The sequence below is a fragment of the Schistocerca nitens genome, chromosome 9 (genome assembly GCF_023898315.1).
Source record: "Schistocerca nitens isolate TAMUIC-IGC-003100 chromosome 9, iqSchNite1.1, whole genome shotgun sequence".
Taxonomy (NCBI): domain Eukaryota; kingdom Metazoa; phylum Arthropoda; class Insecta; order Orthoptera; family Acrididae; genus Schistocerca; species Schistocerca nitens.
The window spans coordinates 162,662,038-162,680,859 of NC_064622.1; the positions used below are offsets into that span (position 1 = coordinate 162,662,038).

General features: G+C 39.5%; 1 protein-coding gene across 9 annotated transcripts in view; it reads left to right on the top strand.

Moving 5' to 3' along the window:
* LOC126203356 (serine/arginine repetitive matrix protein 1) overlaps positions 1-18,822 on the top strand; it is a 166,913-nt gene that overhangs the window by 101,042 nt on the left and 47,049 nt on the right. For all 9 annotated transcript variants that reach the window (XM_049937646.1, XM_049937650.1, XM_049937648.1 and 6 more), the window contains 3 exons: positions 5,403-5,617; positions 13,519-13,646; positions 17,420-17,739. In XM_049937646.1, coding sequence (XP_049793603.1) covers positions 5,403-5,617; positions 13,519-13,646; positions 17,420-17,739 — 663 coding nt within the window. The remainder of the gene's footprint in view (positions 1-5,402; positions 5,618-13,518; positions 13,647-17,419; positions 17,740-18,822) is intronic.

The following is an 18,822-nucleotide window of genomic DNA, read 5'->3' on the forward strand; positions in this document are numbered from 1 at the left end:
TGCCCAACCCCAGCTGACCATCATCAGCAAGTGTGGCTGGGCAGAGATCTCATTGTTCTAATATTTGGAGAGGCACAGCAGTGTTACATCTGGTGTCATGGTGTGGGAAGCTGTTGTGGATGACTCTTGCCATGTCTGATAGTGACAGAGGAAGCTGTGATGGTACAGCAGTATGTCATGCACATCCTGCATCCTCAGGTGTTACCTGTCATACAACACTATCATGATACAATTTTTCAACAGGATAATGTCCTCCTACGAATTGCACATATTGCTATGTACTGTTTTTGTGGTTTTGAGGTACTGCTCTGGCCAGCAAGATCCCCAGCTTGGTCCCCCAATATAATGTATGGTACCAGACAGACATCAACTCTATCCCAGTACCAGTATAAAGGGTATTAAGGGCCATTTACAACAGTTTTAGGCCAGCTTGGGTTTCCATCACAATCAGTTCATGCATCCAGGCTAGAAAAGGTTGTAACATCATACTGATAATAGGGCTCATACTGCCAAGTTCTTTATTAGTTTCATACAGTTTCATAATCACTACAAGAACACCACACACCATCTCAAGCTTAAGTTCGTTTCCTCCTCCTCTTATGGGGTGCTTCACTGTTTGTCAGAAAGTGTAGTTTGGTGATAAGATAGGTGTGATGATATTGACTACTGGAGAATTGTTGAGTAGGTGTTTGGTGTGCACCAGTTCTATTGATGATGAAATCCCAACAAGATTCAGACGGTTGGCAATGAGGTTAGTATGGAACAGTTTGATGAGAAGAAATAAACATTCATAAAGATAGAAAACTTGTAGATACGATCGACAAAGTGCTCCTGTATAAAAGATACCAACCATTTCCTCCACCGACTCTCCACAATTCCTGTCCCTTTACCACATGGTGCCCTGCTCGTCACTATTGATGCCACCTCCCTTTGTACTAACATTCCAAATGCCCATGGCCTTCCTGCTATTAAACACTACCTTTCCCAATGCCCGAGGGATTCCAAACCAATAACCTCATTCCTTGTCGCTATGACCAACTATGTCCTCATCCATATGTCCTTTCCTTTGAAGGCATTACCTAAAAACAGATCCGTGGTACAGCTATGGGTACCCACATGGCACCATCCTATGCCAACCTATTCACGGGCCATCTTGAGGAATCCTTCCTAAAAACCCAGAATCCTAAATACCTCATCTGGTTCAGATTCATTGATGACATCTTTGCGATCTGTATCGATAGTGAGGACACACTATCCCACATTCCTCCAGAACCTCAACTACTTCTCCCCCATTTGCTTCAGCTAGTGCTACTGAACCCAACAAGTCATCTTCCTAGATGTTGACCTCCACCTCAAAGATAGCTACACCAGTACCTCCGTCCATATCAAATCTACTATCTACCAGCAATACCTCCACTTCGACAGCTGCCACTTGTTCCATATCAAGAAGTCCCTTCCGTACAGCCCAGCCACCCATAGTTGTCGCGTTTGCAGTGACAAACTGTCCCTCTTGAAATGTACCAAAGGTCTTAATGAAGCCTTCAAAGACCATAATTGTCCTCCCAATCTTGTGCAAAACAAATCTCCCACACCTTATCTTTCCAGTCTCCTACCAAGTCCCAAGTTTGGACACAGAGGAGCATTCCCCCTGTAACTCAGTACTGCCCAGGACTCTGGAGGAACTGAATTACATACTCTGCCAGGGTTTTGACTATCTTTTGTCATGCCCTGAAATGAGAAATGACCACCTGCCCACTGTTCTTCCCACCTGTCCCACAGTGGTATTCTGACGTCTACCGAGCCTACACAATATACTCGTCCATCCTTACGCTACCCCTGCTCCCAACCCCTTAGCCCATGGCTCATACCCCTGTAATAGACCTAGATGCAAGACCTGTCCCATACATCCTCCCACCCCCACCTATTCCAATCTGGTCACGAACCTCACCTCACCTATCCTATCAAAGGCAGGTGATCTTCAAGCTAAGCAGCAACCATTGTGTCATATACTATGTGGGCATGACAGCCAACAAGCTGTTTGTTTACGTGAATGGCCACCAACTAACTGTGGCCAAGAAACTAGTGGACCACCCTGTGGCTGAACACGCTGCCAAATATGATATTCTTCATATCTGTGACTGCTTCAAAGCCTGTGCGATATGGATCCTCCCCACCAACTCTAGCTTTACTGAATTCCACAGGTGGGAACTCGCCCTGCAATACGTTCTATGATCTCGCAACCCTCCTGGCCTCAACCTTCGTTAGTCACTTTCCTCACCAATCCAGCCCTTTCCCCGTTCCCATCCCAGCACTACTCATCCGTCATTCCACCGTCACACTCAGTCTTTTCACTTCTCTTCTTTTCCACTACATCCCCTCCCCCCTCCCCACCTCTCCCCTGTCTTCCATCTAAACTGCAGCACTTCACTGTCCGCCCCCCCCCCCCCTCCCCCATCATACTATCCCTCCCCCTCCCTGCCCCAGCCTCCTCCTTACCCCCACCCAGTCTCCACTCCCATCATCCACTGGTACTGCTGATCGCAGTTCGGTTGCCTGAGCCTGCAGGTTTGTGTGTGTGTGTGTGTGTGTGTGTGTGTGTGTGTGTGTGTGTTGTTGACGAAGGCCTTAATGGCCAAAAGCTTTACTCTTTTTGTTGTGTCTATCTGTGACTCAGCATCTGTGCTATATGGTGTTTTCATAATATTATTATTTCAAAGATATATAGAAACAAATTAATAATTCACCATGCCATAGCAGCTTGTATTACTTATTACTGTTTCAGCCAGAAGCAAGTATGCCACTACATACATATTTGTTGAAACAGGTGCTGTTTAATGATTTACTGCAGTAGCTGTACCAGTCTAAGCATTCGTAACTCTGTGGCAGCTCATAATGGTCTCTTAGAAATTAAAGCCATCAACACTTCTACATACTTCACACATTAATGCATCAGTTGCTATGGTCTACTTCATTTGTATGGTCAGATATGTTATTTCAGTTCTCACCACATAGTAGTTACAATGGTTTAGCTTGTCATGTTAGAGTAACTGTAAGATCTTATCCATCTTTCAGTCCAGCTGGGTATGTCACCACTCATGTTTCTTTCCTAGTGACAGATTCTAGCCCTGTCACTTCAGGTTTTGCAGCTAACACTAGCCACAGTTTTACTTCTGCACAGCAGTGCCTTCTCATCAGATGCATATCTTTGCCTATTATGGATCTCCTCCTCCTCTTCTTCTTTAGTTGTCACTCTCATTGTCACTTCCTTCGCAATCAGTGTTGCCTTAATTTGGGGTTCATGCTGGTACCAGGTATTCACCATATTAAAAACTAATTGGCTTTGACCCATTGTTACTTTTAGAAATAATGTGAAATAATATGTTATGTAGAAGTCGGCAATACTCACAAGAAAGCAACACTCCTGTCTAGTGTTTTGTTCAGTTAGAGTATTGGTAACTGCTGTTTTATGAAAAGTTAATCAGATATTTCATCAGTGTGGAGAGACGACTGTTGCCTTTGTTGCTTCACCATTGATGTTCCGTTTTATGTAGAACGGGGTTATTTATGTGTCGAAACAACAAAAGAATGGAGCACATGAAACAGTCCAGATACACTTTAAGTTTCCAAGTAGAAATTTGGCTTTTCAGTTTACTTTTGTGCTTCCAAAACTTCATTCTTTCCCACCTGGCAGCCCTCTGTTACTCATGTTTTGTTTTAAAACTCTTGTCTCTGTTCTTCAAAATGCTCTTCTCTGTTTCCAAATTGTTGCATGTTTTATTTAACTCATCTAAACCATCTTCGAATGTTCCGAATCAGTTGTTCTTGGTTTGGCTTACATTTTCCAAAAGTAGATTACTAGTTCTTTCAGTTGCCTGGTGGGCAGTATGGCAGAAAAGGAAATTCTCTTCTGTTTTGTACCTGTTACAGTCTCAGTTTCCTGAAAAATGAATTTGTCGGACAGCAATCTCAATTATCCATGTATTTGGTGTTTTATGTTTGTGACTGTTCTGTCTGCCTTGTGTGGTATCTGTTGTTGTTGTTGTTGTTGTTGTTGTTGTGTGGTGGGAGAAAGAGTGTTACACTTGCATATATTGCTTCAGGTCTAACAAAGGAGTAGTAGTGTATGAATTTGGCATCAAGAGATTTTGTCTTGTAAGTTTGCCAGGCATTGTGCTTATTTCAAATTAGTTTTCTGCTTTGGGTTGATGCTTTCTTGCGTGATTTCCCGCTATGATTCAACAAGATATTTGAACTTACTTAGAATCTTAATTCATTTGTTAGTATTCAGTCAAATGGCTGGTATTTCAAGATCCGAAGTTAAACGTTTCTGGTTTTTAAAATGAAATCTGCAGTGCAACTTTCGCTGTTATTTTTCAATTTGAATGTATGATACCTCTTCATGTAATATTTAATTAATATTTGGTTTCTTTGTATTCACATGGATTGAATTCAAAAACCATTCTTGTTCGTATTGGCCCTGTTTCTGGCTGTTAGAAACACCATACTAAATTTAATGTTAACGATGCTCTACTTACTACAGTAGCATGGAAAGTGATTTACATTGCATACTGACTCCACAACCATCTCATTTTGCAATTGCGGAACCTTTGTGACAATAGCTGCATTAGGTATGAAGTTGTTACCTATTGGTGACACATGAAAATTTGTGCCGGACCGGTACTCAAAACTAGTTTTCCCCACTTGGAGGCAACAGTTACCTTAATCACTGTGGCTATCCGAGCATACTTCAAGGACCGACCAAACTTCCATATGTCATGCTGTCTATGACCACATTGCTCACAATGTTATTTGGATTCCCACCGAAGTGTTTCAAGCAGAGACACACATTCAGCATTACTGTTACAATTGTCATTTTGCCCATCGAGGCCTGTAAAGTTAAGATTGGTGAGTCATAGACAAAGTATGACGTGTGGAAGTTTGCTCAGATAGGTGAAGTTATTAAGGCGACTGCTTGCGACAAGCAGGAAATCCAGGTTCAAGTCTCAGTTCAGCACAAATATTCATGTGTCACTGGTAAGTAATGGAACTAATATCAAAAAGATTCTGCAATTGTGAATAAATTTCATAAATTTAGTACAGCTGCAAGATTGTCACCAATGCCTATTTCTTCATTTATTGTTAAAAATATCTCGTTTTGATTTGTATATGTAACAACGAGTATTACAGTCACTTTTAAGAAGTGAAGTTTTTGTAATTTTGGAAACGCAATAACCTTTTTTGTGAACATGTTAGACATAAATAAAATTTACATTACCAAGGCTAGTGACAGTTGGCAGGAGCTGCTGAAATTCCATTTCCGTGGCACTTCTTGAAGTATCTGTTATACATTGAATTGCACACTTACAGAAAAATACATAGTTAATATTGTCTTGTTAATACAGGCTGCCACCACAGAAGTCAGAATCTCGGTCTCGGTCACGATCGCGATCCCGTTCCCGCTCACGCTCACGTGGCAGTTCATCGGTGTCTGACAGAGGTGGTGATTTTGGTGAAGGATCTGATGGTCGTGCATCTCGTTCCCCTAGCAAACATTCTAGAAGTTCAGTTTCAAGTCGTAGCTTGTCTTCATCTTCGGACCAGTCAGACAAAAATGCAGGTAAGTGTGGTATTTAGTGGCTAGAAGATGGGAGGATTTTTTTGTAGGAAGTCTCTCTCTCTCTCTCTCTCTCTCTCTCTCTCTCTCTCTCTCTCTCTCTCCCCCCCTCTCTCCCCCCCCCCTCTCTCTCTCTCTCTCTCTCTCTCTCTCTCTGTGTACTTTATGTGTGCAGACTTGTCTCTATTTCACTCTCCTAGCATTATTGTCTATGACTTTACATAAAAATATGAGTTGTGGTGTTTATGGCTTGTTTTTTGTGCTTGAAAGTAGAAAATAAAAGTCGCTTATGAGGGTTACATTAGCTGAATAAGTATGTAAAACAAGAAGTATAGTGTTGGTTTGAATTTAACTTCGTACTGCTGGTTCATTACAAACTAATATTAAAAGAAATAATAGTGGCATCTCAATTTTTGAGAGTATACTTAAATGTGTTTTAATAACTTATAGATTAATTCATGTGTACTTTTGGATTGATAGTTATTCACTTTGTAGGTTTACTTTAATATCTTATTTGCTCACAGATAGGGATGATTGTCGCTTAATGACACTTCAGTGAGTGATGTGGTACAGTGGTTTACACACTGGTCTGTTATTTGGATGGCATCCAGTTTAGATTTTCTTTGCAGGTCTTCTTAAATGGCTTCAGATCAGTGTTGCAAGGTTGTTATTCTGATGACACCAGTGAAGAATTCCAGCACCATCCTTAATAGTTAATCTAGTGCTTTCCCAGTTGATGCTAATGTTCTTAGAATGTTTAATTGAAATTTGCACTTTGAATCGGTTATGTAAAAGAAAGAATACTTTGAAGGAAATGTTATTTAATTTCTCTGTACAAAAAAAAATGCTTTCACCCTTTATTTTCTAATATGGCAAATGTAAAATATTCTAAAGGGAATGCTTTTTGGTGCAGTAAATAATTGCATGCATTCCAATGAGTGTTCATGATAGTAATACATTTATTTGTTCTTACATTTATGCCATTTTAGACTGACAGTAGAGCATAGTCAATGTCTTACACCATTTGCATTTTTCCTCCCACTTTTTGTCAGTTTTAACTACTGCCTCATAATTTGTAAGACATAATAATGCACTTAAGTTTTATTGTAAAACTGGATTAAAACTGAGTTTTCCTAGTGATGTGATTCATTAATTGGATGTGGATTCATTAATTGTACAGCATAATTATAATTAAACTTTTGCTGCTTGAGAGGGCCCTTATGAAAAATGAGTGGTCATAGGACACTGAAACTTTATTGAAACAATTGTAAGGACATATTGGTATTGCATTCCAAGGTGCATTAGTAACCAGCAGCCGTATTAGTGCAGCCTTGCATATTGTGTTACAACAGCTGTATGCAGGACCATGTGGTCTGATATTAACAGTTCAACATTCACAGGTGACGCTTGTCCTTGCTCTTCTGGAGTATTGATGCGCAGTAGGGGATTTGCACCAAATGCAGGTTTTATACACCTTCGGACAACCATGAAAACCAGAAAAAACCTGGGAATTATTTCCTAAGACCCGGTAATTTTTTAGAATTACGGGAATTTTTCATTGTTTTAGTTCCAGATAAATTTTTGTAATTCTGACTGGTAACAACTGATACTCTAACAGAGAATTATACTTTAGCCTGCTACTGCAGCAATAAAACATAAATGAGAAAATAACACCATAGTAAAATTTTAATTGCGAAGAAAATGCACCATTTACGATGACTAAATAAAATTCCACACAAGTGTCTGCCGGCAGCACAATGTGTCATTGGCTTTAGGATGAGACTACGCAATACTTCGTAAAAACAAACTACTTTAGATGAAAGTGACGTCACAACTATTTACATTTGTAATGGGTCGTTAAAAATATGTTTTGAATGGTGGCATGCGAAGTGTTACTTTCAAAATAAATTTCTATTATTCATACGAAATGAATTTTGCTACATGTGAGAATATGTGGTAAATTCCTTAAATCATGGAACATTTGACTCTCATTCCAGCTTAACTCCTTGAGGTTCAGCCACATTTTTAAAAAAGTGTGGTATTTTAGTTCTTTCATAGATAACAAATTATACAATAACAATGGCAAAAAGTATAATTATTCTTTTTTTTTTAAAAAAAAAGTGCGAGGTTAGTGCAATTTCCCACAAAAATGGCTTTTCTGTGGAAAGTTAAAGTGCTCAATGGAACATGGATTCATCCAGATAATCCACAAAGTGTTTAGTGCATAGCAGTGAAATTTATAATCGTGTTGTCAGAAATATACAGCTGCTGGAACTTAAGCTGTGCTCTTTAAGATCCTGCGAACCACACCATCAAGAAAAGCACAGCAAAAAATTTTTTACCACCATTATTAAATGTTAAAGCTTAGCTTTTCTTGTAGCTATACTGTATGTATATTAATTTAAACCATGAACGTTTCCTGTTTGTGTGCTCACGCTACTAAACAGTGATGTTACTGTTGGCTGACTACATTGCATGTAAACGCTGCTGTCAGTGGCGAGATCCCATAACATGAACTGCAGTTGTACAGTTGGCTGAAAAAAGCACATCACAATCTTAATTTCAGTACTTTGGAAGCTGCTATGCAGTATTTGCTTTTTTAATACAAAATATGCAGTCTACATGTTGCGGTGCATCTAAGATCTATCCAGAGTGCATTGTTTTTTTCGCTGGGTTTCGTATCTTAAAGTACGAGATAGTTCTATGCAAATGTATAAAACCTTAACAATTGAAATGCTTGATAAGTATTTCAGCTCTGATGGAAAACATATTGCTGCTTAACAAGGAAAAAATGTACTTTCACCGGGCTTACAGCATATCTTCATCCAGGAAAAAATGCCTTTTTAAACAGGAAATCCAGAAAATTTTAGCCTTGTTGGGATTGGTGGAGGACATTGAAATAATTTTTTTAAAAAAGAAGAAATGACAGCTCATTCTGTGTTATCACAAAATAGGGGCGACTGTGCCATGGATGTAATACACCAATTTGGGTGACAATGATTAAAACGGAGGCAGCTTTTGTTGAGACAAGATCTTTTCGTGAAATTTCAATCACCAGTTTTCTCCTTAAAGTGAAGAAATATTCTGTTGATGCCCACTTATATAGAGAGAAATGAGCATCGTAATAAAATAAATCAGAACTAGCAGAGGAAGATTCCAGTGTTCATTCTTCTTTTGTGCTGTTTGAGAGTGAAATGGTAGAAAAATAGTGTGAAACCGGTTCGATGAACCCTCTGCTAAGCAGATGACACGTACTTCAAAATGACGGGAATAAGTGATTCTTTTAGTTGAGGATGAAGTATTGTAGTTGCATATTTCAAAAACTAATTTTAAGCTTATCTCCATGACCTGTGCAAGGTTCACTTGTAGCTTGTAATGAAAAATTCCTAGGTTCCTTCAACACTGTCATTATTATTAACCGTGCATCATACATGGCATTGCTGTATAATGCGTTGAACACCATAAAATTATGAAAATAATGTTGTCATGTTCTACTGGAAGTACGGCAGTGGAGGGCTGCTTTGTGACAAAAGCCATATTCCAACTAATCATACGATTCTTCATAAATCAGTGTGGAGTGTCAGACATCCATTTTGTACGCAACAAATTCAGTCTTTTCAATGTGCGATCCCACAGGTCCCCCAACATCCTGGTGTTTCTGGTGGCTAAAAGTACAAGCTGTAATTATATGGCTGTGTGCATTTCAGGCCTACAGTTGCTTACTTTACATTAGTAATCTGATAGCCTAATAGCATTGTAAGATTAATGACATAGGCTTTCCTTTCAGTGTCTAGATACTGGATTGTGTCTGTTTGGGCCTTAAAACAAAAACTTGCTCCAATGAGGTTCATGCGATTAGGCCATTCCTTGACACACTGAAGGCTCTGGTTTCAGTGCAAGATGAATTACTGAAAGATAACTTTACTAAATCTGTAATGTTCCAAAATCTTTAACAAGATCTGATCTTGATGTAGCTGTTCATCTCAAACATGGGCTCTACAAGGACAGTCAACCCATCAGAAGTTGTCGTATACTTAAGTAAACTTCATAACTGTTACTCTATATCCTGATTTCTGGGCATAAGAGTCACTGATTGCCCTTGCAGATGTTTTAAATGAAACACCACTGGCCACCTTTGCTGCTCCTTCTGTGTGTGGCCACGCACTCAAAGGGCCGGACAAAGTTTTCACATGTACTTACACTACCAGGCTACACCATTAGCTCAGAATTCTGAAAATAGTAGTTCTTCAACCCCTGGTCTTGATATCACCAGTTGGCTGCTGGGTGGCTCAAATGCATAGCTGTGGTGACACACACTCTTTAGCATGCAGTGACATGACAATCTAATGCATGAAGTATAGCATCATGAGCCCATGACCCATGTCTGATCTTGGGCCGTGACAGCAGCACCCAGATGTTAATAGCATGATATGACTAGACATGGACCCCAGCGGCAATATCAGGATTCTAAGTCAGCCACAGGTAGTCGTCCGACAACAAGCTGTGGTTATGGGAGCACACAGCAAGACATGACTGCCCCAATGACAACATGATGCTGGGCAATAGATGGCTGCATAGGTGGGTGGCAGGCAATCAGTAAGGCCTAACGGCCAGGACACGGTAAACAGAATTCACCATGTCCATGGACTTCGGGCTGACTGGTGAGGCCACTGTGGTATCCTGGACTCACAGCATGATTCTTACACCATGTGCACGGGGAGCCATGTGGCTTTGCTTTGTGGCTTGACAGACTTCGCTCGACGTGGTTGGTAGAATGTGCTAGCGCTAGGCAGCTGACTGCTCATGACGCGCCTTGGTGTATGAATGATGGCTCAGTTAGCTCCAAGATCTGTTTCAAGGCAAGAGTTGGCACAAGAGAATAGTGGCCCTGCCTTATAGACCAAATAGTGGACAGCCAATTTTGATACCCAACTGTTCAGGTGCCAGAGGTATTGTGGGTGTCCAAAAGAAGTAAGAATAAAACAGAATGTTTAAGAGGTAAAAGTGTTCTGTATCGTGAGTACAGAGTACAGCTGGTGAGCCTTGCAGTTGGTGAACTAACCACCAGCTAGTCAGGATGGTCATGGTAGTTGAACAGCCAAAAAATCAGTGAGAGAGAGGCAGGCAGAAGCATGTCATACCACACGAGGTGCCAAGGCCATCGACCAACACTCTCGTCACATCGCTTTGGCAAGCATGTGGTTCTCTTCTGATGCCCCTCATGAACCATTGGACATGATGTTGGGAAACTTGTTTATCAGCATCCGGTTCCAGGTCACACTGTCTTTTTCTGCTGATGGGGATGGTTTGAGCTGGCAGATAGGCTGTGAGAGTTAACACTAAAGCACTTGCGAAAGAAATCGGCGTATGAGAGAATTTTAAATGAACAAAAAAATTATTCCTGTACACTTTGGACTGGCGGGGACTTGCACACAAGATATCTTGTCGTTCACTTTGTATTGTCCTCAATTTTAGATTCTTTGAATTGCACGTAAGTTTCAAAAAATAAGGCCTTCTTTGGCTGGTCAGAAGAGAGCAAAATTTTTGTTTCCTGTCATAAATAAATTGTATTTCCTGTACAGTAGTAAGTGTTACGTTAAAGTTGCAGTGGCTGAATTGTGATACATAATTTGAACGTGTAACCCAGTGTTTGATGCTAAGCCTGACTTTCGGGTTGTCTAAAAGCTTAGACAGCCTGTGTTGATGAACTGTTGAATTAAACTGTCAATTTAAGGTTGGACTCGTGAAGCCCTCATATTCTCTTAGTGAACTGTGTAGTTTGGTGTGGCACACAACGATCCCAATGAGTCTTTTGGTTGCCATCTGAGTAAAAGTCCCTTCAGGATCTCCTGAACTGTCACATTAGAGTTTTAGAGGAATGAAGAGAAACCTGTATAATCGATTGTTGTTTTGTCTTTGAGGCATCCTCAGAGGGTACATTGGTGGTTGTATGTTGCCTAGGAGAGTGTTGTCGGTGCCAGTCCAAAACACTAAATTTCAGTGTGTAAACAACACACAGTTTACTCTGTAAAGAGTATTAAAATTCGATCTCATTAATTATTTCTTTCGTGTAACCATGAAAGTTGCAGTGTTATCATATGTTGCATTACATTGAATTGTCAGAAGGGAAGTCATATAATTTTCCACAATGATGACTAATTATATCCTGTATGTTGTATATAATGTAATAAGCTATTGTTGCTGATGACACTTGTTTCAGTGGTCAGAGTTAATAGTTAACTAAAAGATGATTAGTGGGAAAATGAATTCTGTCTGGTCTGGTCTGATCATATTGAGTTTTCAGAAAATGCTTGCTTTTGAGCAAGACTCCAATAATGCCACAACAGTGTCAACAAATGCATATACCTTTTCTTAGTAGTGGGCCATGGTTGAACAGGTGTGTGCCATTCTCCATCATCGTGAGTGATGCTGAGCTGTGTCCTTTGGTGAAATATGTTCACTCAATTTTCTGACATTTGTGCCCGTAACATTTTGATACCTTTTTTCATTTGTCAAGAGAATTCTCGGCAAGCTGTCTTCATAATGCTTATCCATGTTTCACCACCTTTACACATACATTAGTATGTGTGGAAGGCTAGGTACTTCACGAACATTGCCAGTTTCTCTTTGTTACTTGCTACAGTGGTTCATACCCTTTCCTAGATTATGAAGTAGTTACTAACATTTAACTGTAGATCAAGTCCACTTTCACCAGTTGCAGCATTTGCTCGCTATTAATCCTTCGCAGAGACAAATCTCCTGGTGACTTTCCTGTGATCTTTTCCCACAATTTCATACTAATTTTCTTGTTTTAAATGTAGTTTCCATTGACATTATTTTTATAATTACCACTGCTCCATGGTGATTTTTTACAGACAGAAACATAACGCATTGAAATATGAATAGTGTTAACCAAGCACAGAATAACAAATTTTTCTCCTTGAGGTGGTTAATAAAGTTCAGTTTTATACTATGGGATGTTTTGGAAGTTTAAATATTTTATTGTAAACTTCAAATATTAAAGAACAACTGAAATACACCACTGTGTGAAACAGAATAGTACAAGACACTTCATCCAGAAGTAAAATTTATGAAATGTGAAGAAATGTAAGAAAGTGGAAATTTGAAAATTTGTCTAGCAAGAATATTTGTAGCAGAATGAAGTAAGTGCGTCACTGCTGCACATTTAAGCACAAAGAACAGTAAAATGCCAACTATTTACCGCATACTTTTTTCCACACTAATTCTCCCCCTTTCTGTTTTTTTACTGCCATTGTTTTCAACATCTATGACATCTTAATGTGTGATCATTATTTCTTTTGTACTGTACAAGACATTTGGTAATTAATACATGGCATAAACAAGATTTCAAATCTCCCTCCAGAGATTCTATTTTCAGATTATCAAGTTTATTCTAAATCACCTGGTCAAATGGTAGAATCATGGCTTCAAAAAAACTTTTTTGTAATGTTTGATGCACTAACTGTACTAGTATCCTTATTTATCCAAAACGTTTGCTTCATTGGGAAACTAAGTAAGTACACTGTGAAAGTGAGCTACCAAAATGAAGGCTATGATGTAGGGTGTGTTTCGCATTAATTACCTACATGAAGGTAATATGAGAGAATGCAAAGTAATTTAATACTTATGTCTTACATTACCTCTCAGTGATACTTCTGCCAATTGCGTTCCTGTAGTTTGTGCTAGACACAAAACTGCCTTGGTAGATATAGAAATGGTTTCCATTACAAGAAGTAAAGAAGTACTATAAATGCCCATTTTTCTACTACTGTTCCACATCACAAAACTTTATTTTACTTACCTTTAACAAAATTGAAATCTGTATGAATTTAATTCGTGATATCTTGCAATCAGACTGAAGGCTAGTGTTTGTTGGTGTGAAGGGGGCAAAGAAGAGGACTTCGAAATACATAAAAAGGAGGACAGCATCCAGAAGAAGAGGCACTACCGAAGTAACAACAAAGATGCGTCATCAGGCAGCGAATCTGATGCAGAAAAACCTAGTCGCAAGGTGAGTTACTAACACACAAGCAAATTGATCCAGAATTTGATTAATATTAATTACTTCGTGTTTGTAATTTTTATATTGACACCTCTGGTTATAATACAGTTCACATATATTATATTGACAGCTGATGTGTGTACTTGTTTGTAAGTATTGTAATAATGTCCAGGCCTTATTCATGGGCACTGAAGAAAGCACCTTTCTGTGATGACTTGATGCAGTAAGCCAAATCATATAAATTGTCAGTCTGCCACTTTGTTATATTTATGCCTGTCATGGCATTTCCCGTCAGTGATACATTCACATCCACAAAAAAAAAAAAAAAAAAAAAAAAAAAAAAAAAAAAAAAAAAAAAAAAAAAGAAGTATGACTTCTCTGAACATGATTGTGATGTCACATTTCTTAATATAATATCATCTTTGAAATTATTATTACGGGTAGCTTTGAGAGATGAAGTAGTGAAGGCAGCAGAGGACCTAGTAGGTAAAAAGACGAGGGATAGTAGAAATCTTTGGGTCACAGAAGAAATATTGAATTTAATTGGTGAAAGGAGAAAATATAAAAATGCAGTAAATGAAGCAGGCAAAAAGCAATACAAACGTCTCAAAAATGAGATCGACAGGAAGTGCAAAATGGCTAAGCAGGCCTGGCTAGAGGACAAATGTAAGGATGTGGAGGCTTATCTCACTAGGGGTAAGATAGATACAGCCTACAGGAAAATTAAAGAGACCTTTGGAGAAAAGAGAGCCACTCGTATGAATATCAAGAGCTCGGATGGAAACCCAGTTCTAAGCAAAGAGGGGAAAGCAGAAAGGTGGAAGGAGTATATAGAGGGTCTATACAAGGGCGATGTACTTGCGGACAATATTATGGAAATGGAAGAGGATGTAGATGAAGATGAAATAGGAGAGACGATACTGCGTGAAGAGTTTGACAGAGAACTGAAAGACCTGAGTCGAAACAAGGCCCCGGGAGTAGACAACATTCCATTAGAACTACTGACGGCCTTGGGAGAGCCAGTCCTGACAAAACTCTACCATCTGGTGCGCAAGATGTATGAGACAGGCGAAATACCCTCAAACTTCAAGAAGAATATAATAATTCCGATCCCAAAGAAAGCAGGTGCTGACAGATGTGAAAATTACCGAACAATCAGTTTAATAAGTCACGGATGCAAAATACTAACGCGTATTCTCTACAGACGAATGGAAAAACTGGTAGAAGCTGACCTCGGGGAAGATCAGTTTGGATTCCGTAGAAATGTTGGAACATGTGAGGCGATACTGACCCTACGACTTACCTTTGAAGCTAGATTCAGGAAAGGCAAACCTACGTTTCTAGCATTTGTAGACTTAGAGAAAGCTTTTGACAATGTTACTGGAATACTCTCTTTCAAATTCTAATGGTGGCAGGGGTAAAATACAGGGAGCGAAAGGCTATTTACAATTTGTACAGAAAGCAGATGGCAGTTATAAGAGGCGAGGGGCATGAAAGGGAAGCAGTGGTTGGGAAGGGAGTGAGACTGGGTTGTAGCCTATCCTCGATGTTATTCAATCTGTGTATTGAGCAAGCAGTGAAGGAAACAAAAGAAAAACTCGGGGTATGTATTAAAATCCATGGAGAAGAAATAAAAACTTTGAGGTTCGCCGATGACATTGTAATTCTGTCCCAGACAGCAAAGGACTTCGAAGAGCAGTTGAACGGAATGGACAGTGTCTTGAAAGGAGAACATAAGATGAACATCAACAAAAGCAAAACGAGGATAATGGAATGTAGTCTAATTAAGTCTGGTGATGCTGAGGGAATTAGATTAGGAAATGAGACACTTACAGTAGTAAAGGAGTTTTGCTATTTGGGGAGCAAAATAACTGATGATGGTCGAAGTAGAGAGGATATAAAATGTAGACTGGCAATGGCAAGGAAAGCGTTTCTGAAGAAGAGAAATTTGTTAACATCGAGTATTGATTTAAGTGTCAGGAAGTCGTTTCTGAAAGTATTTGTATGGAGCGTAGCCATGTATGGAAGTGAAACATGGACGATAACTAGCTTGGACAAGAAGAGAATAGAAGCTCTCGAAATGTGGTGCTACAGAAGAATGCTGAAGATTAGATGGGTAGATCACATAACTAATGAGGAGGTATTGAATAGGATTGGGGAGAAGAGAAGTTTGTGGCACAACTTAACTAGAAGAAGGGATCGGTTGGTAGGACATGTTCTGAGGCATCAATGAATCACAAATTTAGCATTGGAGGGCAGCGTGGACGGTAAAAATCGTAGAGGGAGACCAAGAGATGAATACACTAAGCAGATTCAGAAGGATGTAGGTTGCAGTAGGTACTGGGAGATGAAGAAACTAGCACAGGATAGAGTAGCATGGAGAGCTGCATCAGAAACTTGCACAGGATAGAGTAGCATGGAGAGCTGCATCAAACCAGTCCCAGGACTGAAGACAACAACAATAATCTATCATCATGTATGGCAACATGTGGTGTTACAGTGCAGGCATGGTGAGTTCCTCATTGGCCAGTGAGCATTAGGAAGTCCTGGAAGAACCTCAATTTTCATTATATGTTGAGATCAGGTGATTTTATATCAGTTCCTATGAGTCAGTTCCTATGAATGGAAAAACTCTGGAGATACATTAAGTTTCCAGATGCACCATCATTCACAACAAAGTCAACAGAATACTCAGTGTCGACAGTGCAGGGGCTATGTTGGGTACTTGTAATGAGTTGCTATTGTTGCATGCTGCTGCTTGACTGAGACAAACAGCAATGTAGGCTGTTGTTGGTTCTGGTGGAAAAATGGAAGAAGAGTGTAATGATATTTGAAATAGCTTTATAATTCACTCCAAAGTATGCAAATATTGGAAGGCTCAAAAAGGAATTTTTGTGGTGTTTTCAAACTTTTCTTGGCATTTGATTTTGCAGTCATAATATTCTTTAAAAGAAGTCACTGCATGCCCACCTGGCTGCAAAACCTTCATTGCCAGGTTCTGTCTGCCAGTTTCAGCAATCAAGTCTTCAGGTGAATGCCTTGTAGTGCATTGTGCATACATGTCAGACAGCGTTATTTACAAAGTTTGTGTTGAAGGCTTCAGACCTCCACCTACTGAGATGTACAGTGAGAACATGAGTGGGGGTAGTGTGCAGTAGATTGGAGGGTTACGTACTGTATTTGTCCCTTCAGCCTCATTATAGTATAGTGGTAGCTGAGGTTTGTTAGCACACATTTTCACAAATGTAAGATGAGACTATACCTGAAGGTTAACCTGTTTGAGAGTCTGCTTATGATGATCACCGTAAAAAAAGGGGGGGGGGGGTAGACAGCACTGTGGAAGTTTGGTGTATAGTAACTTTCGGTGTGTGGAAAGATTTCACTAAGTACTGGAGTATACTACTGCACGAAAGTTAGAACTGAATTGGGACAAGATGCAGCAAAAATTTGACAATTTTCCAAAACTATCTCAAACCTGAAGAAATTGAAGTGCTGCTCCTGAAATTGGAGAAGAAAGTTAACTTGGTAGTAAGTGAATGGTCTGTCAATGTCTTTTGACTGATTAAATACATAAAGTTTAAGACTTGAAGACAACATTCAAAATGCAAGCCCTTCTGCAGAATGAAAAATATAGTTCTTTTACAAGCATAGCTTTTAGGTCATGATTGTGATGTGTGTATGTAATGCAGTACTGTGCATTGTTGTTTGTTAAATGAAGTGTACTTAGTTACATGTTCATTATTTCATAATTATATATAGGCTCTATGTATTTCAATTTTCAGGAAAGGAAAGTTAGGTCTCTCTCGCGTTCTCCCACCAGACGACCACGCCATGGTGAGACTCGGGAGTTACATCGAGAAAGAGAACGTGAAAGAGAGAGAGATCATCGTGATAGAGACAGAGAGAGGGAGAGAGATGCTGAAAGGAGGCATTACCAGCGCTCAATGGAGCGCATGTCTGCAGTGGAGAGAGATAGGGAAAGGGAACGTGACAGGGAACGTGAACGAGAACGAGAACGGGAGAGGAGAAGAGAGAGGGACAAAGAGAGAGAGAGGCACCGTATGCCACCACCTGTTGCGCATCGTCCTCCATCCAGGAGGAGGTAAGTATAGCACTATGTTAATGAGTATTGTAATGAACGTTGGATAAAATGTACATGAATTGTGTTTTTTAATGTTAGTACCTACAACCTGTCCTGGAATGAAGTGGATAAATTTTGGAACTATGTGATATGTGGTGTGTCCAGTGTGTGTTGAATCCCTTTATGTAGGAAGAGCAATAAGCTGCTGAAGCAGCAATAGATGTTAGGTGTGCGTGTTGGTGGTTTTCCTGCTTTTGGAGGAGGACCTTTTTGTCTGAAAGCTGAAAGTTTGCAGTCTTTTATTGTGTCTGGCAGCTATTCTATGTAGATGACTTGTAAATCAGACACTACAGTTGGTAGCAAACAACCCCTTCTACCTGCTGTGGGAATGGATAGCTAAAAAAGAGAGAAGTGTTTTCATAGAATTGTAGCTGAGGTGGTATTTTTATTCTGGAGGGTTATTATTTTGTTTCTGTTTATTTCTTAGCTATGGAGGATTAATTTGCAGTGCATCTGAAACTTTGCATATAAATAGACTGAAAATATCCACAGTGTGTCTAATGGCCGTATCTCTCCCTGTGATTCTGAAAGTCTTTCAAATAAGTATGAAGCTAGTTTTGAAACTAGACCAAATGCAGTCAGCTCTCTCTAACAGTTCCTTAACAACAATTTGCACATACAATGACAATAACAAAGGTTACCTATGCAGTTAGAACTGATTAATATAAGCATATAAACAGTCACCTTATAAATCAGTTTTAAAATCACTTTACTACAAAGAAATAGTGACCATTTCAAGTATCACATGGTATTTAACCTGCTCGTCACTTGTACACAGTTGCAATCTTCCTGGACTGAGACCTAATTTAATGTTAAAGGCAATCACCATCTGAAGACGCAGTGACACATTGAACTATGCTCATTACTAAACTACATTACTTTATACCTGATTATTCTTCTACCTCATGAGCAAAGTTTGTGGCAGTGCAACAAGTGCACACGTGCCCAAGGACTGCAGAAGCTAATACTTACTATTAGTCAATCCACCTTAAAGTTTTGTGTGTTAGAAATTTTGTTAACGTTTGGCTGTGAAATTGGTTAATC